General features: G+C 42.8%; 1 protein-coding gene across 2 annotated transcripts in view; it reads right to left on the bottom strand.

Annotated features, from left to right (window-relative positions):
- The window catches only part of LOC109932898 (E3 ubiquitin-protein ligase NEDD4-like), a 175,081-nt gene that overhangs the window by 63,913 nt on the left and 90,275 nt on the right, over positions 1-20,893 (bottom strand). Inside the window, exon 2 of one of the 2 annotated variants that reach the window (XM_020531976.2) lies at positions 13,592-13,665. The exons of the other annotated variant lie outside the window; for it this stretch is intronic. Within the exon in view, the coding sequence (XP_020387565.2) occupies positions 13,592-13,665 (74 nt within the window). The remainder of the gene's footprint in view (positions 1-13,591; positions 13,666-20,893) is intronic. 2 annotated transcript variants of the gene reach the window in all.

The raw sequence follows: 20,893 nt of genomic DNA, 5'->3' as shown, positions 1-20,893 counted from the left end.
TTTTCTGATGAAGGGTCTAGGCCCGAAACGTCAGCCTTTCTGCTCCTATGATGCTGCTTGGCCTGCTGTGTTCATCCAGCCCTGCACCTTGTTGTCTAGAATTCTGGGAGATATCACCACAAATGTACAGCAGGTCAGAGAGAACCTGGTGTCAAGGTGTTGTTAAACCCAAAACACTACATTGGTGTTTGCCACCCTCCCTCCTCCTCTAACCAAACAAAAAGGAGTTCTGTGAGGAAGACAATTGGCAAGGCAAAGGCCATTGAAAGAGTGGGCCAGTGTTAGGTTGGAAGTACTAAGGCCTTTGCTCGAGAGGTTTCGGTGTGAGGAGGCCAAACAGGGGTATAGGTAAGAGCAGGTAAGGGCTCTAACTCTCTTTCTGTCTAGACTGAAGGCAGTAGGGATGGCAGTTAGGGCAGTGACATGCTCCTCTTGCAGCATGTGGGAGATTAGCAAGACTCCCAGTGTCCCTCATGGCTACACCCGTGAGAAGTGCACCCAGCTGCAGCTCCTAACAGACTGCATTAGGGAACCGGAACCGGAGCTGGAGCTGGAGCTGGATGCACTCAGGACCATCTGAGGTGCAGAGAACATCATTGATAAGAGCTTTAGTGAAGTGGTCACTCCTAAGATGCAGGCTGCCAGTTGCTGGGTGACCACCAAATGAGGTAACGGGGGAAGGCAGATAATGCAGGGTTCCCTTGTGGCCATTCCCCTCAATAACAGGTATACCACTTTGGATACTGTTGGGGTGGGTGACTTTTCAGGGGTCCAGCAGTCAGATCAGTGGCACTGTGACCCGGCTGAGGCTCAGAGGGAAAGGGTGCAGTCAAGCACAGCGATAATGATAGCAGGCTCAACTGTGAGGGGGACAGACTGGAGATTCTGTGGTTCCAGAAGAGACACCAGGATGGTGTGTTGCCTCCCGGGTGCCAGGATCAAGGATGTCTCTGAGCAGTTGCAGAACATTCTGAAGGGGGAGGGTGAACAGCCAGGGGTCATTGTGCACATCGGTACAAATGATGTAGGTAGACAAAGGGATGGGGTCCTGCGACATGAGTCTCGGGTGTTAGTTAAGAATTTGAATAACAGGACCTCAAGGGTAGTGATCTCCGGATTAGTCCCAGTGCGACACGCCAGTGAGGATAGAAATAGAAAGATAGGCCAAATGAATGTGTGGCTGAGGAGCTGGTGTAGGGGGCAGGGTTTTTAGTTCTTGTCCAAGAGGAATGAGTTGCACTCGAACCGGAGGGTGTCTGATATCTTCACGGGGAGATTTGCTAGTGTTACCCAGGAGGGTTTAAGCTAGTTTGGCAGGGAGTGGGACTCTTAAATAAGAGAGGGTCCATAATGAAATCAGGGGGAAAATACATTAGCCATCGAGGGCAAGTTTACCATTCAGGTTAGCCCTGGGCATAGTAAAGGGAAGGAAAAGACATTTCGTTCAAAGTGCATTTATTTCAGTAACAACGTCTGACTGGTAAGGCAGAAGAGTTCAGAGGATGCATTGGCTCTGGAGACTGGGATACTACAGGCGTAACAGAAACAAGGCTGAGAGAAGGGCAGGATTGGCAGTTCAATGTTCCAGGATACAGTAGCTGCAGGTGTGATAGAAGTACAAATAAGCGAGGAGAGGGGAGTTGCCCTTTTGATAACAGAAGACGTAACAACAGTGCTTAGTGAGGATATTCTTAAAGGGTCATCAAATGAGGCCATATAGTTAGAACTTAGAAACAACAAGGGGATGGTCACTTTGTTAAGACTGTATTATAGACCCCAAATTGCCAGCAGGTACAAGAGAAGCAGATGTATAGAGAGATTGCAAATACCTGAAGGAATAACAGAGTAGTATCGGCTGGAGATTTTAATTTCCCCTGTACTGACTTGGCCACTCGGAGCATAAAAGGCCCAGACAGGGTGGAATTTGTCAAATGTGAGGTGTTGCACTTTGGAAAGTCAAACTAAGGTAGGACTTATACAGTTGAAGGTGAAGTCCTCACCAGTGTCATGGAACAGAAAGATCTAGGAGTACAAGTACACAGTTTGTTGAAAGTGGCATCACAGGTGGACAGGGTGGTGAAGAAGGCATTTCGCATGCTGGCTTTCATCAGTTCAGGCATTGAGTATAGGAGTTGGGACATTCTGATAGAGTTGTATAAGGCTGCACTTTGGTGCAGGTGAGGCTGCACTTCAAGTATTATGTATAGTTTTGGTCAACCTGTTACAAGAGAGACAAAGTTAAACTGGAAAGTGTGCAAAGAAAATTTACAAGGATGTTGTCAGGACTCGTAGGCCTGAGTTATAGGGACAGGTTGGACAGGATAGGACTTCATTCCTTAGAATGTCAGAGAATGGGGCATGACCCTTTTGAAGTGTATAAATTCATGAGGGGCATAGATAGGATGAATGCATATCATCTTTTTCCCAGGGATGGGGAATTGAAAACTAGAGGGCACAGGTTTAAGGTGAGACAGGAAAGATTTAAGGAGGGCCTGAGAGGCAACTTCTTCATGCAGAGAGTGTTGCATATACGGAATGGGTTGCCAGAGGTGGTGGTTCAGGCAGGTATAATAGCAACATTTGAAAAAAATTTGGATAGGTACATGGATGGGAAGGGTTTAGAGGGATATGGACCAAAAGCGGGCAATTGGAACTAGCTGAGTGGGCACCATGGGCCAGTTTGGGCTGGGGGGCCTGTTTCCATGCTGTATTACTCTATGACTTTATGACTCTAATCAGAGAAGAACTTCTAAGTAACAAAAACAGAAATTGCTGCAAAAGCTCAGCAGGTCTGGCAGCATCTGTGGAGAGAAATCAGTGATAACGTTTTGGGTTGAGTTCCAAGGAAGGGTCACTCAACCCGAGAAGTTAACTCTAATTTCTCTCCTCAGATGCTACCAGACCTGCTGAGGCTTTCCAGCAATTTCTGTTTGTTTCTGATTTACAGTATCCATTTGGTTTTTAAGAACTTCTAAGTATTTATCTGAGCATTGCTTTGGGATACTTTAAGATTTAATTCAATGGATGTGGTCATCACTAACAAAGTTAATATTTACTGTCTATCAATAATTATCCTTAACAGTGAGTTTTTTGGCTATTTCAGAGGACAGTTAATAGCTAATATAGCGTGTCGCAAATCAGAGACAAAACTGGAATTACTTCCCTTACAGACATTCATACTTCACTTGGGTTTTGACAAAAATCCAGCACTTCCATTATGACCATTGCTGAAATTGGTTTTATTTCATTCCAAACATTTTGCAGCTGCTGAAATGAGATTTGAACATTTCCCCAAATTGTCTGCCTATGTCTTTGGCTCGCTTGTCATAACAACATAGCTACAATACTACCATTCCCAAAGCAAAGGAGACTGCAGCAGACCAGAGCAACAATGAATTAGGCATTTTATCATTTATTAGATGAATGCAATGAAGTGTGTGGTCAAATTGTCAAGGAAGAAAAAAGGAAAAATAAAGACAAACAGTTGAAGGATTAATTCCAGTTAATTTTGATTGATTTTGGTTCTCCTTGTGTTACATGGCATCATAGGAATAGCATCCCAAGAAACGTGAAAGGCTACATCAATTATCCCACACCTCTCTAAATCCATCTAATCATTGGGACAGGGTGATATCAATATTACATAAGCTGGTGATGTATTATGTTTGGTAAATCTACACTGAATAAATCTGCTACATAATTCATATAAAACTTCGTGTGCCATTGCTGTATAAATGCATCAGCCGTGAAGGTATTTCTGAGACAAATTAAAAGCATGATGTTAATTTATCTTCCACTTCATTACAGACCAGTCAGTTTAACTGTGGTGGTGGGGAAACCGTTTTAAGATGGCAGCGGCGGAACAGGCAGTGTCTGGTCTCCAGTGCCTAGGGCCCACCCATTCCACCTGCTTTTCTTTTTTCTCCCCCTCTTCTTTTTATCTTTTTTGTTGGGCAGAAGGCCGAATGAAGGACATGGTCCAGAGTGCGGTGGGGGCTGTTGAGCCCAGAGCAGCACCTGGTGCATGGCGGTGAGACAGCTGGTGAGTCCGGAGTGGGACTTTAGAATCAGTATCAAGGTAGTGGCCGGCAGAGGGGTGAGCCCGGGTCCTGGTATCAGCTGCTACATCGGCTGAGGCCTGCAGCAGCTTTGGCACTGAGGTGGTTTCAGCCCAGCATCTGGCTGCCCGGGAATCCTGCAGGCATCCTTTTTTGACATTCCCAGGATCGGCCACAAGATTGGACCTTGGAGCAGCTTCTGCAGGATCTTGTGGCCCGGTATTCCAGTGGCCCAGCATGGCGGTCTTGCAGCAATACGGTCTTTTCTCAAACTCTGGAACCGGGATTTAAACTAAGATGGACTTTCTTAATTTTTAAAATAATTTTCTTATCTATGCCTTCTGTTAGTAAATATAGGCACTGTGGTATAGGAACTTAAACTCTTGACACTACTTTTTTGTTAAAGTACAAGTGACAATAAATGACTGTTCTAAACTATTGGAAGCAATTAGGCTGAAATTAACTGCCACATATGAACACGTGGATTATTTTATAACAGTCAGCATGGATTTGTTAAGAGAAAATAATTTCAAACAAATTTGGAGGGGTTCTGCAACAGATAAAAGGAGAGTTAATGGGAGGAAGGCTATTGATGGTGCATATGAACTTCAAAAGACATTCAATGCAATGCCACACAACAGATTTGTGAAGAAAGTGAGAAAACATGAATAATAGGGGCTGTAATAACACGTGGCTGAATGATATGAAACAGAGAGTAATGGTCAATGGTTGATTTTCATGCTGGTGGAATATCTGTAGCAGAGTCAGGAATGGGACCCTTGCTTATCATGATACATGCAAATGATCTTGATCTTGGGTGTGCAAAAGACAATTTCTAAGATTGCAGATTATACAAATTTGGGAGATTTGTAAACTGTGAAGAGGACACAATAAAACTCCAAGGACACTGACACATTAGTGTTGTGAGTGGATAGGTGGCAGATGAAGTTCAATGCAAGTAAGTCCGAGGTCATACACTTTGGTACAAAGAGCAATGTGAGACAGTATCAAATAAAGGACACTATTGTAATGGGTATGCAGGAGCAGCGAGACCTAGATGGGCTTCACCAATAAAGGGCAAAGTGTAGGGAAGCTGAACCTATTTGGATGTTTTTTTAGACCTCAGCTGGAAGTACTGAGTTGAGTTCTGTGGGCCACACTTTAGGGGGGATGTAAATGCATTGTGAAGAGTAAAGGTGGTTTACGAGAATGGTTCCAGGGTGAGAAACTTCAGTCAGGAGGATAGATTGGAGAAGTTGGGAAGAGCTTCCTTGGAGGTGAAGAGTGAGGCATGATTTGATGCAAGCTTCCAAAATCACAAGGGGTCCTGTCAGAATAGGTTGGGAGAAACTGTTCCCATTCACAAAAAAATGGGAGAACTGGAGATGAGATAGTTTTCAAGTTGTCTGCTAAAGAAGCAAGAAGAAATTTCACACAACGATATTATGATGGAGGGAAGGTCGCTGGTGAAATAGCTGAAGATGGTTGGGCCAAGGACACCACCATGAGGAACTCCGGCAGAGGTGCCATGGACTGAGATGTCTGACCAACAACCACAAACATCTTCCGGTGTGCCAGGTATGACTTCAACTAGCATAGAGTTCTTCCCGATTTCCATTGACTCCCGTGTAGTTTCTTCGATCAAATAATTTTTTTTATTATTCACTTGTGGGACATGGACATCGCTGGCTGGTCAGTATTTATTGCCCATTCCGAGTTGCTCATTAGAAGGTGGCGGTGAGCTACTTCTTGAACCACTGCAGTCCATGTGCTGTAGGTAGACCCACAGTGCCATGAGGGAGGGGATTCCAGGATTTTGACCCAGTGAGCGAAGGAACGACGATAAATTTTCCAAGTCAGGACGGTGAGTGGCTTAGAGGGGAACATGCAGGCGGTGGTGTTCCTGTGTGTCTGCTGCCACTGTTTTTCTTGATGAAAATGCAAGTGGTCGTGGGTTTAGAAGGTGCTATCCATGCTTCACATAAGTTTGTAAACTTCTATCAGGTTGCCATTCAGCCTCCGACATTCAAGTGAAAACAAACCAATTTGTCCAATCTCTCCTCATTGCTAACACGATGTCCAAACCAGTTAACATCCTAGGGCGGCATGGTGGCTCAGTGGTTAGCACTGCTGCCTCACAGCGCCAAAGACCCAAGTTCGATTCCACCCTCGGGCGACTGTCTGTGTGGAGTTTGCACATTCTCCCAGTGTCTGCGTGGGTTTAGTCCGGGTGCTCTGGTTTCCTCCCACAGTCCAAAGATGTGCAGGCTCGGTGGATTGGCCATGCCAAATTGCCCGTAGTGTTCAGGGATATGTAGATTAAGTGGGTTATAGGGGAATGGGTCTGGGTAGGATGCTCTGAGGTTCGATGTGGACTGGTTGGGCCGAAGGGCCTATTTTCACACTGTAGGGAATCTATGATATCTATCTTTTCTCTACTTTCTCCAAAGCCTCCACATCCTCTGGTACTGAGGAGACCAGAGCAGTACACAATATTCCAAATGTGGCCAAACTCAAGTTCTGTACAACTGCTACATGAATTGCCATTTGTTATACTCTGTGCCCCAAACAATGCAGGGAAGCATCCATATGCCTTCTTGACCACTTTATCCACTTGTGCTGCCACTTTCATGGAACTGTGAACCAGTATGCCAAGATCTCTCTGTACTAAGAGTTCTGCCAAACACTGTACACTTCCTCCTGCATTAGGCCTTCCAAAATGCATCACCTCACGTTTGCCCAGATTAAACTCCATCTGCCATTTCTCCACCCAAGTCTCCAGCCTACCTATATCCTTCTGTATTGTCTGGCAAACCTCCTCAATATCTGCATCTCTCCCAATCTGTATGTCATCCACAACCTTACTAAACAGACCACCCACATTCTCTTCCAAATCATTGATATACATGACAAACAACAGGGGTCCCAGTATTGATCTAAGCAGAACACTGCTGGTCACAGATTCCAAATCAGAAAAACACCTCTTCATCACAAATGTCTTCTATGACTAAGCCAGTTCCGTATCGCAGATCCCGTGTGATTTTACCTTCTATATCAGCTTGCTATGAGGCGCCTTGCTAAAGTCCATGGTCCATGTCGACAACATCTACTGCCTTGCCCTCAATCATCTTTGTCACTGCCTCAAAAAATTAAAATCAAGTTTGACAGACACGATCTTCCCCACACAAAGCCATGATGCCTATCATTAACAGGGGCATACATTTCTAAATTTGAGTGAATCCTGACCCTAAGAATCTTCTCCAATAATTTCCCTACCACAGACATATGGCTCACTGGCTTGTAATTTCCAATTATCCCTGTTGCCCTTCTTATACAAAGGAAAAACATTAGATATTTTCCAGCCCTCTGGAACCTCTCCTGTGACTAAAAAAAAATACAAAGTTTTAGTACAAAGCCCCAGCAATTTCCTCACCTGCCTCCCTCAGCATCCTGGGATAGATCCCATCAAAGGAGTGGGAAATTGCCAAGATTAATTCTTTTCAAAACACCCAGCACCTTCTCCTTTTTTAATATTGACATGCCCTAGAATATCAACACACCTTTCCTAAGGCACACCATCCACTAAGTCCTTCTCTTTTGTGAATATCAATGCAAAGTATTTGTTAAAGACCTCACCCCACTTCCTCTGGCTCCAGGCATAATTTCCCTCCTTTGTCCTGGAGTGGACCAACCCTTTCCCTTGCTATGCTCTTGTTCCTGATGTTTAAAACGCCTTGGCATTTTCCTTAGTCCTGTTTGCCAAAGACATTTAATGGTCCCTTTTAGCCTTCCTAATTCCTTGTTTGAGATTTTTCCTTCTTTCTTATCTGTCCGTCATCAGTTTCCTAAACCTATGCCTCCTTTTCCATATAATTATAGAATCCGTACAAATGCAAGCAGGCCGTTTGGCCCATCAAGTCCACATCGACCCTCCAAAGAACATCCTGTAGCCCTGCATTTCCCATGGCTAATCCACCAGCCTACACACCCCCGGAATCCATGGCAATTTAGCTTGGCCAATCCACACAACCTACACATCTTTGGACTGTGGCAGGAAACTGGAGCACCCAGAGCAAACCCACACAGACACAGGGAAGAATGTCTGTGTGGAGTCTGCACAGTCACCAGAGGTTAGAATCGAAACAGAGTTTGTGGGACTGTAAGGCAGCAGCGCTAGCCACTGAGCCATCGTGCCGTCCCCTTGACTAAGCTCACAATTTCTCTCATCATCCAAGGTTCCCAAATCTTGACATCCTTATCCTTCATTTTCACAAGAACATGCTGGTGCTGAACTCTAATCAACTAACCTTAAAAAGATTCCCACATGGCAGTTGTGGATTTACCCCTAAACAGCCTCCCCAAATCTACGTTCCTCAGTTCCTGCCTAATATTGTATAATTTACTAATTTGACCCAAGGACTACTCTTATCCTTACCCATAAGCAACTTAAAAACTTCTGGAATTATGATCACTGTTCCCAAAATGCTCCCCTTGTGAAACTTCGATCTCCCGAACTGGGCTCATGCCCCCACACCAGGTCAAGTATGGCCCCTTCCCTCATTCAACTATTTACATATTGTTTCAAAAAACTGTCCTGGATAGACCTAACAAATTCTCCCCTATCTGAACCCCTGTCATTAGGTGAGTCCCAGTCAATACAGGGGAAGTAAAAATCATCCACCACAACAAGCTGTTGTTTTTACATTTTTCCATAATCTGTCCATATATCTGTTCCTCTACCACCTGCTGGCTGTAGGGAGTCCTGCAACACAATCCCAAAGTGATTGCACCTTTTCTGTTCCTGAGCTCTACCGATATGGCCTCGATGGATGCCCTCTCTCAACTGTGATATTCTCCTTTAAATCAGCAATGCAACTCACCCATTTCTTTTACATCCCTCTCTATCTCACCTGCATCATCTAAATCCTGGTATGTTAAGCTGTTAGTCTTGTACTTCTCTCCCTCAATCTCAAAGCATAGACTCAGAGCACCCCATAGCCTGGACCGGGCCACTCAGTATCTGGATCTCTCAAAAGCCAGTGCACCAAAAATCCAGATTCATCACACAGAAGACCAAGGCTTGGATGCCACAAATCCCAGATTTGGAACAACTGAAGGAAAGGCTCAGATTATACAAAACATGTACCTAAACCAGTTAGAACACAAAAAGGTCAAAACAAAGACCCAGAATCTCCAAACCACAAAGCCAAAATCAATAAATCCTGAAACCTGGACATGGGCTGCTTTAAAGCATACCCAAGCCTTCCAAACCCAGTTCCCAAAGGCCAGACAACCACCACAACCGACTTCAACTAGATTCTATATTCATTCTTGTAACATCTGAATCCATACTCCCAAAAATCTAGACCTTCACAAATCAAAGCCCAACAAATGCCAGACACTGACATGGTCCCAGTGAAACCGGCTCTCTGACCTGCAAATCCTATCCCCAATCCCGCAACATTCCATAAGTCAAAGTCTGGACCTAAAATGTTTAAAACCCAAACCCAGAATCACACCCCTAAAACAAAGACCCACATGTCATGCAGGGGTAAAGTCAGCACAATATTTCAGAGGACCAGCATTTGTCTGTTTCTATATTTCTGTACAAACCTTCAACATTCACTGAAAAAATGTATGCCATTGAGGGCTTATGGCTAGTGAGTTAGCAACTCTATAAAGTGCTATGTGCCTTTAATGTAGCTCGGGTGTTTGTGATAAGAAGTTCAAATCCATATTTCATTTAAGCGCAGATCATCATGCACAGGCGGTGGATTAACAGAGGAAAAAATATGATTGAAGTGTCATGTGTGTGATTAAAATTATTCTTTATCTGATGATTAGCTGTGTCCTGCAGAATTAGTCTGCACATAATCTCCTTGTTGCACAGTTGTACATTTAGAAGTCAGTGTCATGACTTTTGGTCAGCATTGACTTTGAACAGAATTACTGAAGGAGAAGAAAAATGAAATTGTCAGAATGAAATGAAGGAAGATTGGACAGTGTTATCTGCTTGCATTTGTGCTGCATTATCTAAAGATGGAAGTCCTAAAAATACAACCAACACAACTGCAGAATATTATGTTCTTACATGACTGCAATACCTAATAAAGCAATTAGTGAGAATTATAAAGGAGTCTCTGGAATCCAAAAGGTAGCCCCTGAAAATCTCAGGATGAGCCCTCAGGGGAACCACGCAGGCAAATAACTGATCAGAAACCCGAAGTAGCTGAGATTATGCGGTGTTGAAACTGCTTCCCCTGATCTAGATTCCTTCACATGGGGAAACATCCTCCTACACTATGAAATTTCCTCAGATTCTTATTTGTTTCTCTAAGATCACCTCTCTTCGAAATGGCAATTAGTGTAGGCCTAACCTGATCACCTTTACCTCAATAAAAAATCCCCCTCATAACAAGAATCAGTTCAGTAAACTTTCGCTTCATTATTTCCTAAGTAAGGAGACAAAAACTCTACACAATATTGCCGTCCTTCACTACTGTTACATTGTCCCTTTTTTTAAAAACAATTCCCTTCGCAAAGTCAACATTTTATTTGCCTCTTCCAATCACGTGCTGTACCTGCATGCTAGCATTTTGTGATTCATGGACCAGATATTTCTTCTCTCTCTAATATCATCCAGACCCCAAAGTGGACAAACTCATTTTTCCACTTGATACTCAACTCATTGACCTAACCTATCTAATAACCATTTTGCAGACCTCTGTGCCACGAGGTTGCAAAAACTAGTTTTGACTCAAGTCTGCCCAACCATTCGTGGCTGATCTTTAGAATCATTACGGCACAGAAGAGACCATTCAGACCATCATGCCTGCACAGGTGCTATCACCTTGGGCCATCTTCTGCATACCCTTAAGAAATCGATCAATCAGAACAGAATGCACTTGGTGGCTGAACCCTCTCCACCCACTCATAACTTCTTTTCCTGCCGATCTCTGTGCCAATAGCAAACTTAGCTACCATATCCTCAGTCCCTTCATCCAAGTTGTTGATGTAAACTGTAAATGATGGAAGCTCAACACTAACCTTTACCAAACCAAAAATAACCCATTTATCCCATCTCTCAAATCCCAGCTAATTTTTTTTTCATAATATGTTTTCTAACAAAAAATTTCCAGCAAGCTTTATTTCACACTCTGATTAATCCCTTCTTTTTATGACTCACCGTTTCTTAAAATCTTTATAATTTTCTTCCTAGCCATTAGTCTTCACAGAATTGTAGAGGGTTGCCCTCAGTTTGATACTATCCTTAGCTTTTATAATTAGCCATAGATGGTGAACTGTTATGGCACAGAAGGAGGCCACTGCATCAGCATCAGTTCTACAAACATGTGTCAATACCTAGTGCTAATTTATTGTCTTTTCTCCATACCTTGCACATTATGTCTATCCAAATAGTCGTTCAAAGCCTTCTTGCATGCCTCAATGGAACCTGGCTTCACAACAAATCAAGGCACTGCATTCCATTTGCTTCTTGAGGGAATATACCCTGGTCAAGAGTTAAGATATCTCCTTCAATCCCTGGTGATTGCTGCCTTCCTACCTTTCAGTCCAATTTCTCAGCTCATGGTGACCAAGTGTCTTCACAAAGTTAAATAAAGGCAATTACAAGACACTAGTTTCAGAACCATATTTCTCACCATCAACTGAATACGAAGTACTGTAAAGTTATGATCACTGTTGCCTGCAGGCCCTTTTACCATTAATAATCATGTCTCATTGCACAATTCCCAATGTCTAAAACTACTTTGTTTGGCTCTGAAGTGTAATTCTCTAAGAAAATATCCTGAATAATCTATGATCTCACCTTTCTGTCTTTGCTTATTTGATTCATCCGATCTATAAAATGATTAAAAGTGCCCAAAATTACTGCATAATCTTTCTTTTGAACCCCCATTACTTCTTTACATAGATACTGTTCTACAGTGTTGCTTCTGTCACGGAAGCCTACAAACTACAGGCAGTCCTAATTTAACACTGCCTGCTTAACATAATATTGATTAATCTTTTTTATTCTTTGGGGCACATTTATTATTGTGCATCTCTAATTTAATTTTCTTGTCATTAGCATACTGCAATGCCTGCATCAGAGACATGCTCAACCTTTTATTGTGGCCATTGGCAATACGTTTGGCCTTGCTTCCCAACTTAGTCCCCCAACCTGATCTTGCTTCCCAAATGTGTCCTTTCAACAGGGTTTCCTTCTTGTCTACCCCTCCCCTTACAGATCTCAAAACTCAGGCCGCATTCTCTCCACCCCTGCTCCTCCAGATCAGATCGTCCACTCACTGCTGGCTTTGCTCCTTTATCGTTGGATCCCGCCTGAATTCAAATGGAGGTACTGGGCTCCACGTAGTGGCAGAGGTTAGTCAGTGAATATATCATGGACACTAACGAACTTCCACCACTAGATAGAGTATGACCAATCTAACGGTACTGTACATTTTACTTTTATGTTTTTCATTTATTTTAGGTTAACATTTATTTCACTTACCAATCTCAGAACTTAATTTTAAGTATAAGTTGTACTTTACTACATCTTAGGAGGGCACAGTTATATATTTTCCTTTCCCCTCTCCTAACCAAAGTCCTATGGGACATACATTCACTTATAACATTGATTCCTATGGAATCAATTGAAGTCGTTTCAGTGAGTGTCATAATTGTCAGGAATGAAATCCCAGCTTTAAGTGAGGACATCATGTACTCACAAAAGTGGCATTTTTTAAAAACTTTGTAGATCTCCATCCAAACAAATTCTATATCTTCACTTCTGAACCAAAGTAATCTCTCTCACCACTGTACTCATCCTATCCTTTCATAACAGAGCACCCCATCCCCACACCTCAACCACCACCTTTTCTTTCCCTCCTGTTGATCTATCAAGTACCCTTGGCATGCAGGCTTGGTCACTCTGCAGCCATGTCTTTATCCTGGCAATCAGAGTATACTTACTTCATTGTGTTTTCAATTAACCTGTTCTGCTACAAATCCTGCATGCGTTCTGATCCTTTGATTCCACACCATATCCTTACTTGCTGGTGCAACCTAACTGAAGTTTCTATACTTCCTTTCACACTCTGGTTATCGTTACGCTGTTGTCTATTCTTTTTAACTTATTGAGTGTACCTTCACATTACCCTTCTCTCCTCACTTTTGCCCGCTCTCTGCCCCCATTATTTTGTTTAAAATCTCATCTACAATCAGAGGGTGATAATGTGATTCAGGTGAAACTGTCTCAACAGGATAGCTCCCTCTTTCTCCCAAACTGTTACCAGTGGCCCATAAGGTGAAACTCATCACCACATCAATCTTTGAACAGCAGATTCGACGCTCTGATCTTATGCATCCCTTGTTAACTTCTCATGGTAGGACAGGTCCAAAACAATGATATTTTAGCTTCTTTAAGAACTCTGAAGCATCACTATGCCATGTATTCACTTCTTTATACTCAACCTTTAGCCAATCTCAAAAACAAAGACCCCTATGAAATCAAACTTTGATCTACATACCTGGCTCCAAAGATGTCTTTTTTAGCCAGATCAATGCCTGAAATAACCTTGACTCTGAGAACACGGGATTCTTCCTGAAAGCAAAGGATAAAGGAAGAATTTTTAAGAAAACTTCTTTCGTTAATGAATAGCAAAGGTGCAAAAGTTTCTAGTCAGTTAGTAGATAATAGCTTCCTGATCATTCAGTATTTTAAATATCCCTTGTTAGCATAACTGAACTATAAAAGGTCAATAATGCGGCAGTAGATAAATTCTTGTTTACCCAGTCAAACAGTTTCAAAGGTTGGCAAGATGGTAGCATTGAGGCCATGATCAGGTCAACTCTGATCTTGAATGTTAACGCAGACTCAAAGCACTGACTGGCATTCTCCTACTTGTAATTCATGATTGTACTTTTGTTTGTGCAAGGTTCAACTGGGTAACTAAACTTAGTGTCTGAACAATGAAAACTGAAAACACAGAAGCATACAAAACAAGAATAGCAGGAGACCATTCAGCACTTCAAGCACCCTCCACCATTCAATGTGATCATCTTATTCAGTGCCCTACTCCCACTTTCCCCCCATACCCTTTGATCCCTTCTGTTCCAAGAAGCATACCTAACTCCTTGAAAACATCAAACTTTTGCCCTCAACCACTTTCAGTGGCAAAAAATTCCACTCTTTGGGTGAAGAAATTTCTCATCAGTCTTAAATGGCCTACCCTGCATGCTTAAGACTGTGATCCACATCAACACAACAAAAGTATGAAGTTACACAATGTGCAAGTCCACAACAATAGCTCGGTCTACAATTCATATTAATGACAATAGTGTTTTAAAATCAGTGGAGACAACATTTGGGCTATCAAACTTAAAATTAAAAACAGTAATCTAAAATGTATATTTTGATGAAAAAAGGGGTTTTGGACGTGGGTAGTTAGTCTAGTGTATCTTAGAATAGCGTAGCCTGTAATTGGAAAAATATTGGTCAGTGATTTCCTAGGAGTTAGACCTCTCAATTGGTGCAGCTTCTCCATACATTGCCAGAAGGTAGCATGCAAGAAGAGGAAGGAGCCAAGAATAGATTCCTGGAGAATGCCAAAATCTAACTGTTTGACAAAAGAAAGCAAAAACAAAGCTGGACCTTCTCACTCTACAACTGAAAAGCAGAATTAAACCCAAGTTCAGACTACTCCTCTGAGCTGGAAAATGGAGAAATGGATTGTTTGTGCAGGATGGTGTGATCAATCTTACTGCAGAAAGAGGATATCATCTGTTACACTGGCCACACCTGTTCTGAGATGGAGACAGAGGCCTGATGGGAGAGATTCAAACATAGCTTTCTTTTGAATTAATTTATGAAATGTGATCATTTCTGGCTGGTCCCTCTGTAGTTATGCTATGCAGAAGGTAGTGGTGGGCCATCTTGTGAAGCCAGTGTAGTCCATTTGGTTTTAGATAGATGCACAATTCCATCTGGAGGAAGCTACAGGATTTTGACCGGGAGACACTGGAGGAACGGCAATACAATACGATAAAAGGCAATATATCTGCAAGGCACAAGTCAGGAGTGCAATGGATAACTCCCCACTTGTCTGCATGAGTGCAGCTCCAACTACATTCAAGCTTGACAATATCCAGGACAAAGCAGCCCGTATCACTAACACCACATCCAATCATTTCCTGCTACTCAGATGCTCATTGACAGCAGTGTGCGCTATTTACTAAATGCACTGCAGAAATTCACCACAAATTCTCAGGCAGCACCTTCCAAACCCACGACCATTTCCAAGGAGAAGAACAAGGACAGAAGATACAAGGCAACACCATCATCTGCATTTCTCCATCTAAGTCACTCACCATGCTGACTTGGAAATATATCAATCTGCCTTCAGTGTTGTTGGGTCAAAATCCTCTAATTCCCTCCCTAATGGCATTGTGGGTCTACCAAAGGCACATGGACTGCAGCGGTTCAAGGAGGCAGCCCAAGCCCCACTAGTGAATAAAAAAAGTTGAGGTATGAAGAAACAAAACTTGCTAAGAAAAAAAATAAACAATGTTATACAAAAAAAAACTGACATTTGGAAAAAAATAGGCTAAATAATAATGATGGCGATTATATGGTACAATATAGTGCAGCTAACCAACAACCTTATAAATGCATCTGATGACATCTGAGCCAGCCTCAGCATTTTTTATAGACGCGTGGTGGGGGTTGGGGGGGTCTGTGTGTTTGCATCTGACTCCTCGTCTTCATGTTCTCACATACTCAGTCCCCTACTCACCCTTTTCTTCTCTCTCTCTTACACACACACCCTCACCTGCTCACAATGTAAGGAAATTAATGTTTCATGATTAGTTTCGTTTACAGTACAGGAATCAATTAACCAAATATTTTGTTTAATTAGAACCAATGCAGGACCTGACTTACACTAAGCAGTCATATTACTCGTCAGAGGAGTGCACCATACAGTTTTAAGCAGAGTACGTGACAAACTCCGTTGCAGCTGAATGAGTGAGCAACATTCTTTCACAAATGTTAAGACATTATCAGAGGAAATAGACTTGAATTTGTACTGTTTTATTTAGAAAAGCACAATTTTGCTAAACGTATTTACAGTTAATCAGCCCAGATAAGAGTCCCTGACCGTGCACTCAGATCCTGCGCGGACCAGCTGACAGGAGTATTTATCCTCTCCTTACCACAACCTGAAGTCCCCACGTGCTTCAAGAAAGGCACCATCATCCTGGTGCCAAAGAAAACCCATGCAGTGTGCCTCAATGACTACCATCCGGTGGCTCTGACCTCCATAATTATGGAGTGCTTTGAGAGATTAGTCATGGCTCACATCAACTTCAGCCTACTAAACTGTCTTGATCCTTTGCAATTCGCCTACCAGCACAACAGGTCCACAGCAGACAGTGTCTCCCTGTCCCTACACTCATCCCTCGACATCTGGATAACAAGGATCCTTACGTCAGGCCCATGCTTATTGACTACAATTCCGTCTTAAATACAATAATTCCAAACAAACTCATCTCTCAACTCAAACGTAGGTCTCAGCTTCTCCCTCTGCAACTGGATCCTCGACTTTCTAACCTATTGACTGTAAATCGCTAAGAACAGGTGACAACACCTCTTCCACCATAATCCTCAACACCAAAGTCCCGCAAGGCTGCATACTCAGCCCCTATATACACGCACAACTATGTGGCCGGTCCCAACGCCACTTACAAGTTTGCCAACAACATCACTGTTGTGGATCTGAAACAACGACAATACAGAATACAGGAAAGAGATGGAGTGAGTACTTAGTGGCATGGTATAAAGACAACAATCTCTCCATCAACGACAGCATAACAAAGGAGCTGATCATTGAGTTCAGGAAGTGGAATGAAGGGAATGCCTCCGTCTTCATCAATGGTGCTGAGGTGGAGGTGGTCAGGTTCCTGTGAGTGATGACCACCAACAATCGGTCCTTAGCCACCCATGTCAACACAATGGTCAAGAAAGCACAACGTTTCTACTTCCTCAGGAGGCTCAGAAAATTAGGCATGTCCACAAGCACGCATCAATTTTTATAGCTTGCTATGGTGCATCTATCTAGATGCATCACAGCATGGATTGGCAACTGCGCTTCCCAAGACCACACAAAACTACAGAAAGTTGTGAACACAGCCCAGTCCATCACGCAAATCAGCCTTCCATCCATTGACTCCATCTATATTTCCCACTACCTTGGGAAAGCAACCAACATAATCAAAGAACCCTCCTACCCCAGTTATACTGTTCCACCCTCTTCCATCAGGCAGAGCGTATAAAAGTTTGAACACATGTCCAAAAAATTCAAGAAAAGTTTCCTCCCTGCTACTATTAGACTTCTGAATGGACTTCTCAAGTATTAAACTTAATATTGATCTTTGTCTGTGTGCATCTTCTCTGCAGCTGTAACATGGTGTTAATTGAACACAGCAGAATACAGAAACATAGAAGGTACAAGCAGGAGAAGGCCTTTCGTCCCTTCGAGTCTGCTCCGCCACTTTTCAGGATCATGGCTGATCATCCAGTTCAATAGCCTAATCCTGCTTTCTCCCCATAACCTTTGATCCCATTCGCCCCAAGGGCTATATCTCACTTCCTCTTGAATGCATTCAATGTTTTGGCATCAACTATTTCCTGTGGTCATGAATTCCATAGGCTCACCAGTCTGGGTGAAGAAAGGTCTCCTCATCTCTGTCCTAAATGGTCTACCCCGAATCCTCATACTGTGATCCCTGGTTCTGGACTCAGCCACCATCGAATGCACTTAATATGGTATGATCTGCCTGTATTGCACTCAAAACAACACTTTTCACTGTACCAATAATAAATCCAATCAACTGGGTGAATTTTAACCAAAAATTGTATTTTTGTAAACAGCACAATTCTTAAGTTATCACTGAAATTATACATTAAGTCAATGTGTAAAGATATACTGCTTGCTTACCTTTTAACATTGTTAATTTTGCACTTGCAATTGGCATTCATTTTATATAACTGTTAAATATTGCCTACTTTATGATTTTGTGTGTAAGGTTCATATTGTATATTTTTAAGCAACTTTCCACTGTTCCTACTTTCAAGAAACAGATTCTAAGCACTCAGCTCGAGAGATAAGTAGCACATCAAGCATACTGCGTCTGAAACAGGCATTAGTGGGTGCTTAATGTAATGAGGGGTTTCTGTCAATTAAGCAAGATCTAAAACAACATACTCAAGATTCATTCACGAGGGCCATAAGACACAAGCAGAAATTAGGCCATTTGGCCCGAGTCTGCTCTGCCATTCAATCATGGCTGGTAACTTTCTAGACACCACTCTCCTGCTTTCTTGCTGTAACATTTGATTCCTTTAACAATCAAGAACCTATCTATCTCGGTCTTGAATATACTCAATGACCTGGCCTCCGCAGATTTCTGTGGCAGTGAATTCCATACATTCACCACTTTCTGGCTGAAGACGTTTCTCCTAATCTCCATTCTAAAGGGTGCTCCCTTTACTCTAAGGCTGTGCCCTCAGGTCCTAGTCTCTCCTACCAATGGAAACATCTTCCCAATGTCTACTCTATCCAGGCTGTTCAGTATTTTGTAAGTTTCCATTAGACCCCCCCTCATTCTTCTAAACTACATCGAGAATAGACCCAGAATCCTCAAATGTTCCTCATATGTTAAGCTTTTCATTCCTGGGATCATTTTCATGAACTTCCACTAGACCCACTCTAGGGTCAGTACATCCTTCCTGAGACATGAGAGCAATTTTGGGCCCAAATATTCTAAATGTGGTCTGACGAGAGCCTTATAAGCCTCAAAATTATATCCCTGCTTTTATACACTAGTCCTCTTGAAATAAATGCCAACATTGAGTTGGTAGCTAGGAAGGCAATTACAATCTGCAAGTTTACCTTAACAGAATCCTGGACTAGGACTTCCAAGTCCCTTTGCACATCAGATTTTTGATTTTTCTCCCATTTAGAAAATAGTCTATGCCTCTTTTCTTCCTACCTAAGTGCATGACCTCACACCTTCCCCACAATGTATTCCATCTGCCACTTCTTTGTCCACTCTCCTAACCTGTGCAAATCCTTCTGCAGCCTCTCTGCATCCTCAATACTACCTGCCCTTCCACCTATCTTTGTATCACCTGAAAACTTAGCCAGAATTCCCTCAGTTCCTTCACCTAGATCATTAATGTATAAAGTGAAATTTGTGGTCCCAACATTGACCCTTGTAGAACACCACTAATCACTGGGTGCCATCCTGAGAAAGACCTTTTATCCCCACTCTCTGCTTTCTGCCAGACAGCCAATCTTCTATCCATGCTAATACCTTGCCTCCAACATCATGGGCCCTTATCTTACTCAGCAGCTTCCTGCGTGGTACCTTGTCAAAGGCCTTCTGGAAGTCCAAGTAGGTAACACCTGTTGGCTGTTTGTCTGACCTGCTCATTCCCTCCCCAAAAGAATTCTAACAGATTTGTCAGGCATGACCTCCCCTTGATGAAACCACGCTGACTTTGCCCTATTTTACCATGCACTTCCAAGTATTCAGAAATCTCATTCTTCACAATGGACTCTAAAATCTTACCAACGACCGAGGTCAGGCCAATTGGCCTGTAATTTTCCATCCTTTGCCTTAATCTCTTCTGAAACAGGGGATTACATTAGCGATTTTCCAGTCCTCTGGGACCCTCCTTAACTTCAGTGATTCCTGAAAGATCACCACTGATGCCTCCTGTATCTCTTCGGCTATCTCCTTCAAAGCTCTGAGGTCTGGTCCATCTGGTCCAGGTGACTTTCCACCTTTGGACCTTTCAGTTTTTCTAGCACCTTCTCCTTGGTGATGGCCACCACACTCACCTCTGCACTACCGCCCCCCCAACTCGCTTGAATTTTTGGGACGTTACTCGTGTCTTCCACCGGGAACACTGGTGCGAAGTACTTGTTCAGTTCCTCCACCAATTCTTCTCCAGCACCATTTCCAGCCGCCCAATGTCCACTTTTCTGTCTCTTTTGCCCTTTATATATCCAGAGAAACTCTTGCTATCTTCTTTTATATTAGTGGCCAGCCTCATATCTAATCTTCTTCCTCATTATTTCTTTTTTCCTTGTCGTCCCTTGGTCTTTGTAGGCTTCCCAATCCCCTGGCTTCCTGCTGCCCTTCGCCACATTATATACTTTCTCTTTTGCTTTTATGCTGTCCCTAACTTCCCTTGTCAGCCATAGTTCCTTCATCCTCCCTTTTGCACGCTTTTTTTTTTTTTTTACTAGGTATTGATTTTTGCTGCGTCTCTCCCAAATTACTCCCAGAACTCCTGCCACTGCTGTTCCACTGTCTTCCCTGCTAGGCTCCTCTCCCAGTCAATTCTGGCCAACTCTTCCCTCATGCTTCCGTAGTTGCTGTTATTCAATTGTAATACCATTACATCAGATTCCAGCTTCTCCCTCTCACATTTCAGAGTAAATTCTATCACATTATGGTCACTGCCTCTTAAGGGTTCCTTCGCCTTAAGCTCCCTCATCAAGTCCATCTCACTGCTCATCACTAAATCCAGAATTTTCTGTTCACAAGTAGACTCCACCAAAAGCAGCTCCAAAAAGCCATCTCGTAGACATTCCGCAAATTCCTTTTCTTGCGATCCACTACCAACCTGATTTTCCAAGTCCACCTGCATTTTGAAATCCCCTCTCCTACCCTTCCTCCAGCTAAGCGTACCTTCAGTTTTATTTGTTTCAATAACTTCCAAAACTTGTGAATCTAGCTTAAACACACTTGTACCTGGAGTG

Source organism: Rhincodon typus, chromosome 1 (genome assembly GCF_021869965.1).
Source record: "Rhincodon typus isolate 14 chromosome 1, sRhiTyp1.1, whole genome shotgun sequence".
Lineage (NCBI taxonomy): Eukaryota > Metazoa > Chordata > Chondrichthyes > Orectolobiformes > Rhincodontidae > Rhincodon > Rhincodon typus.
The sequence above is the reverse complement of the archived record's forward strand: the minus strand, read 5'-3'. Positions and strand labels throughout refer to the sequence as shown.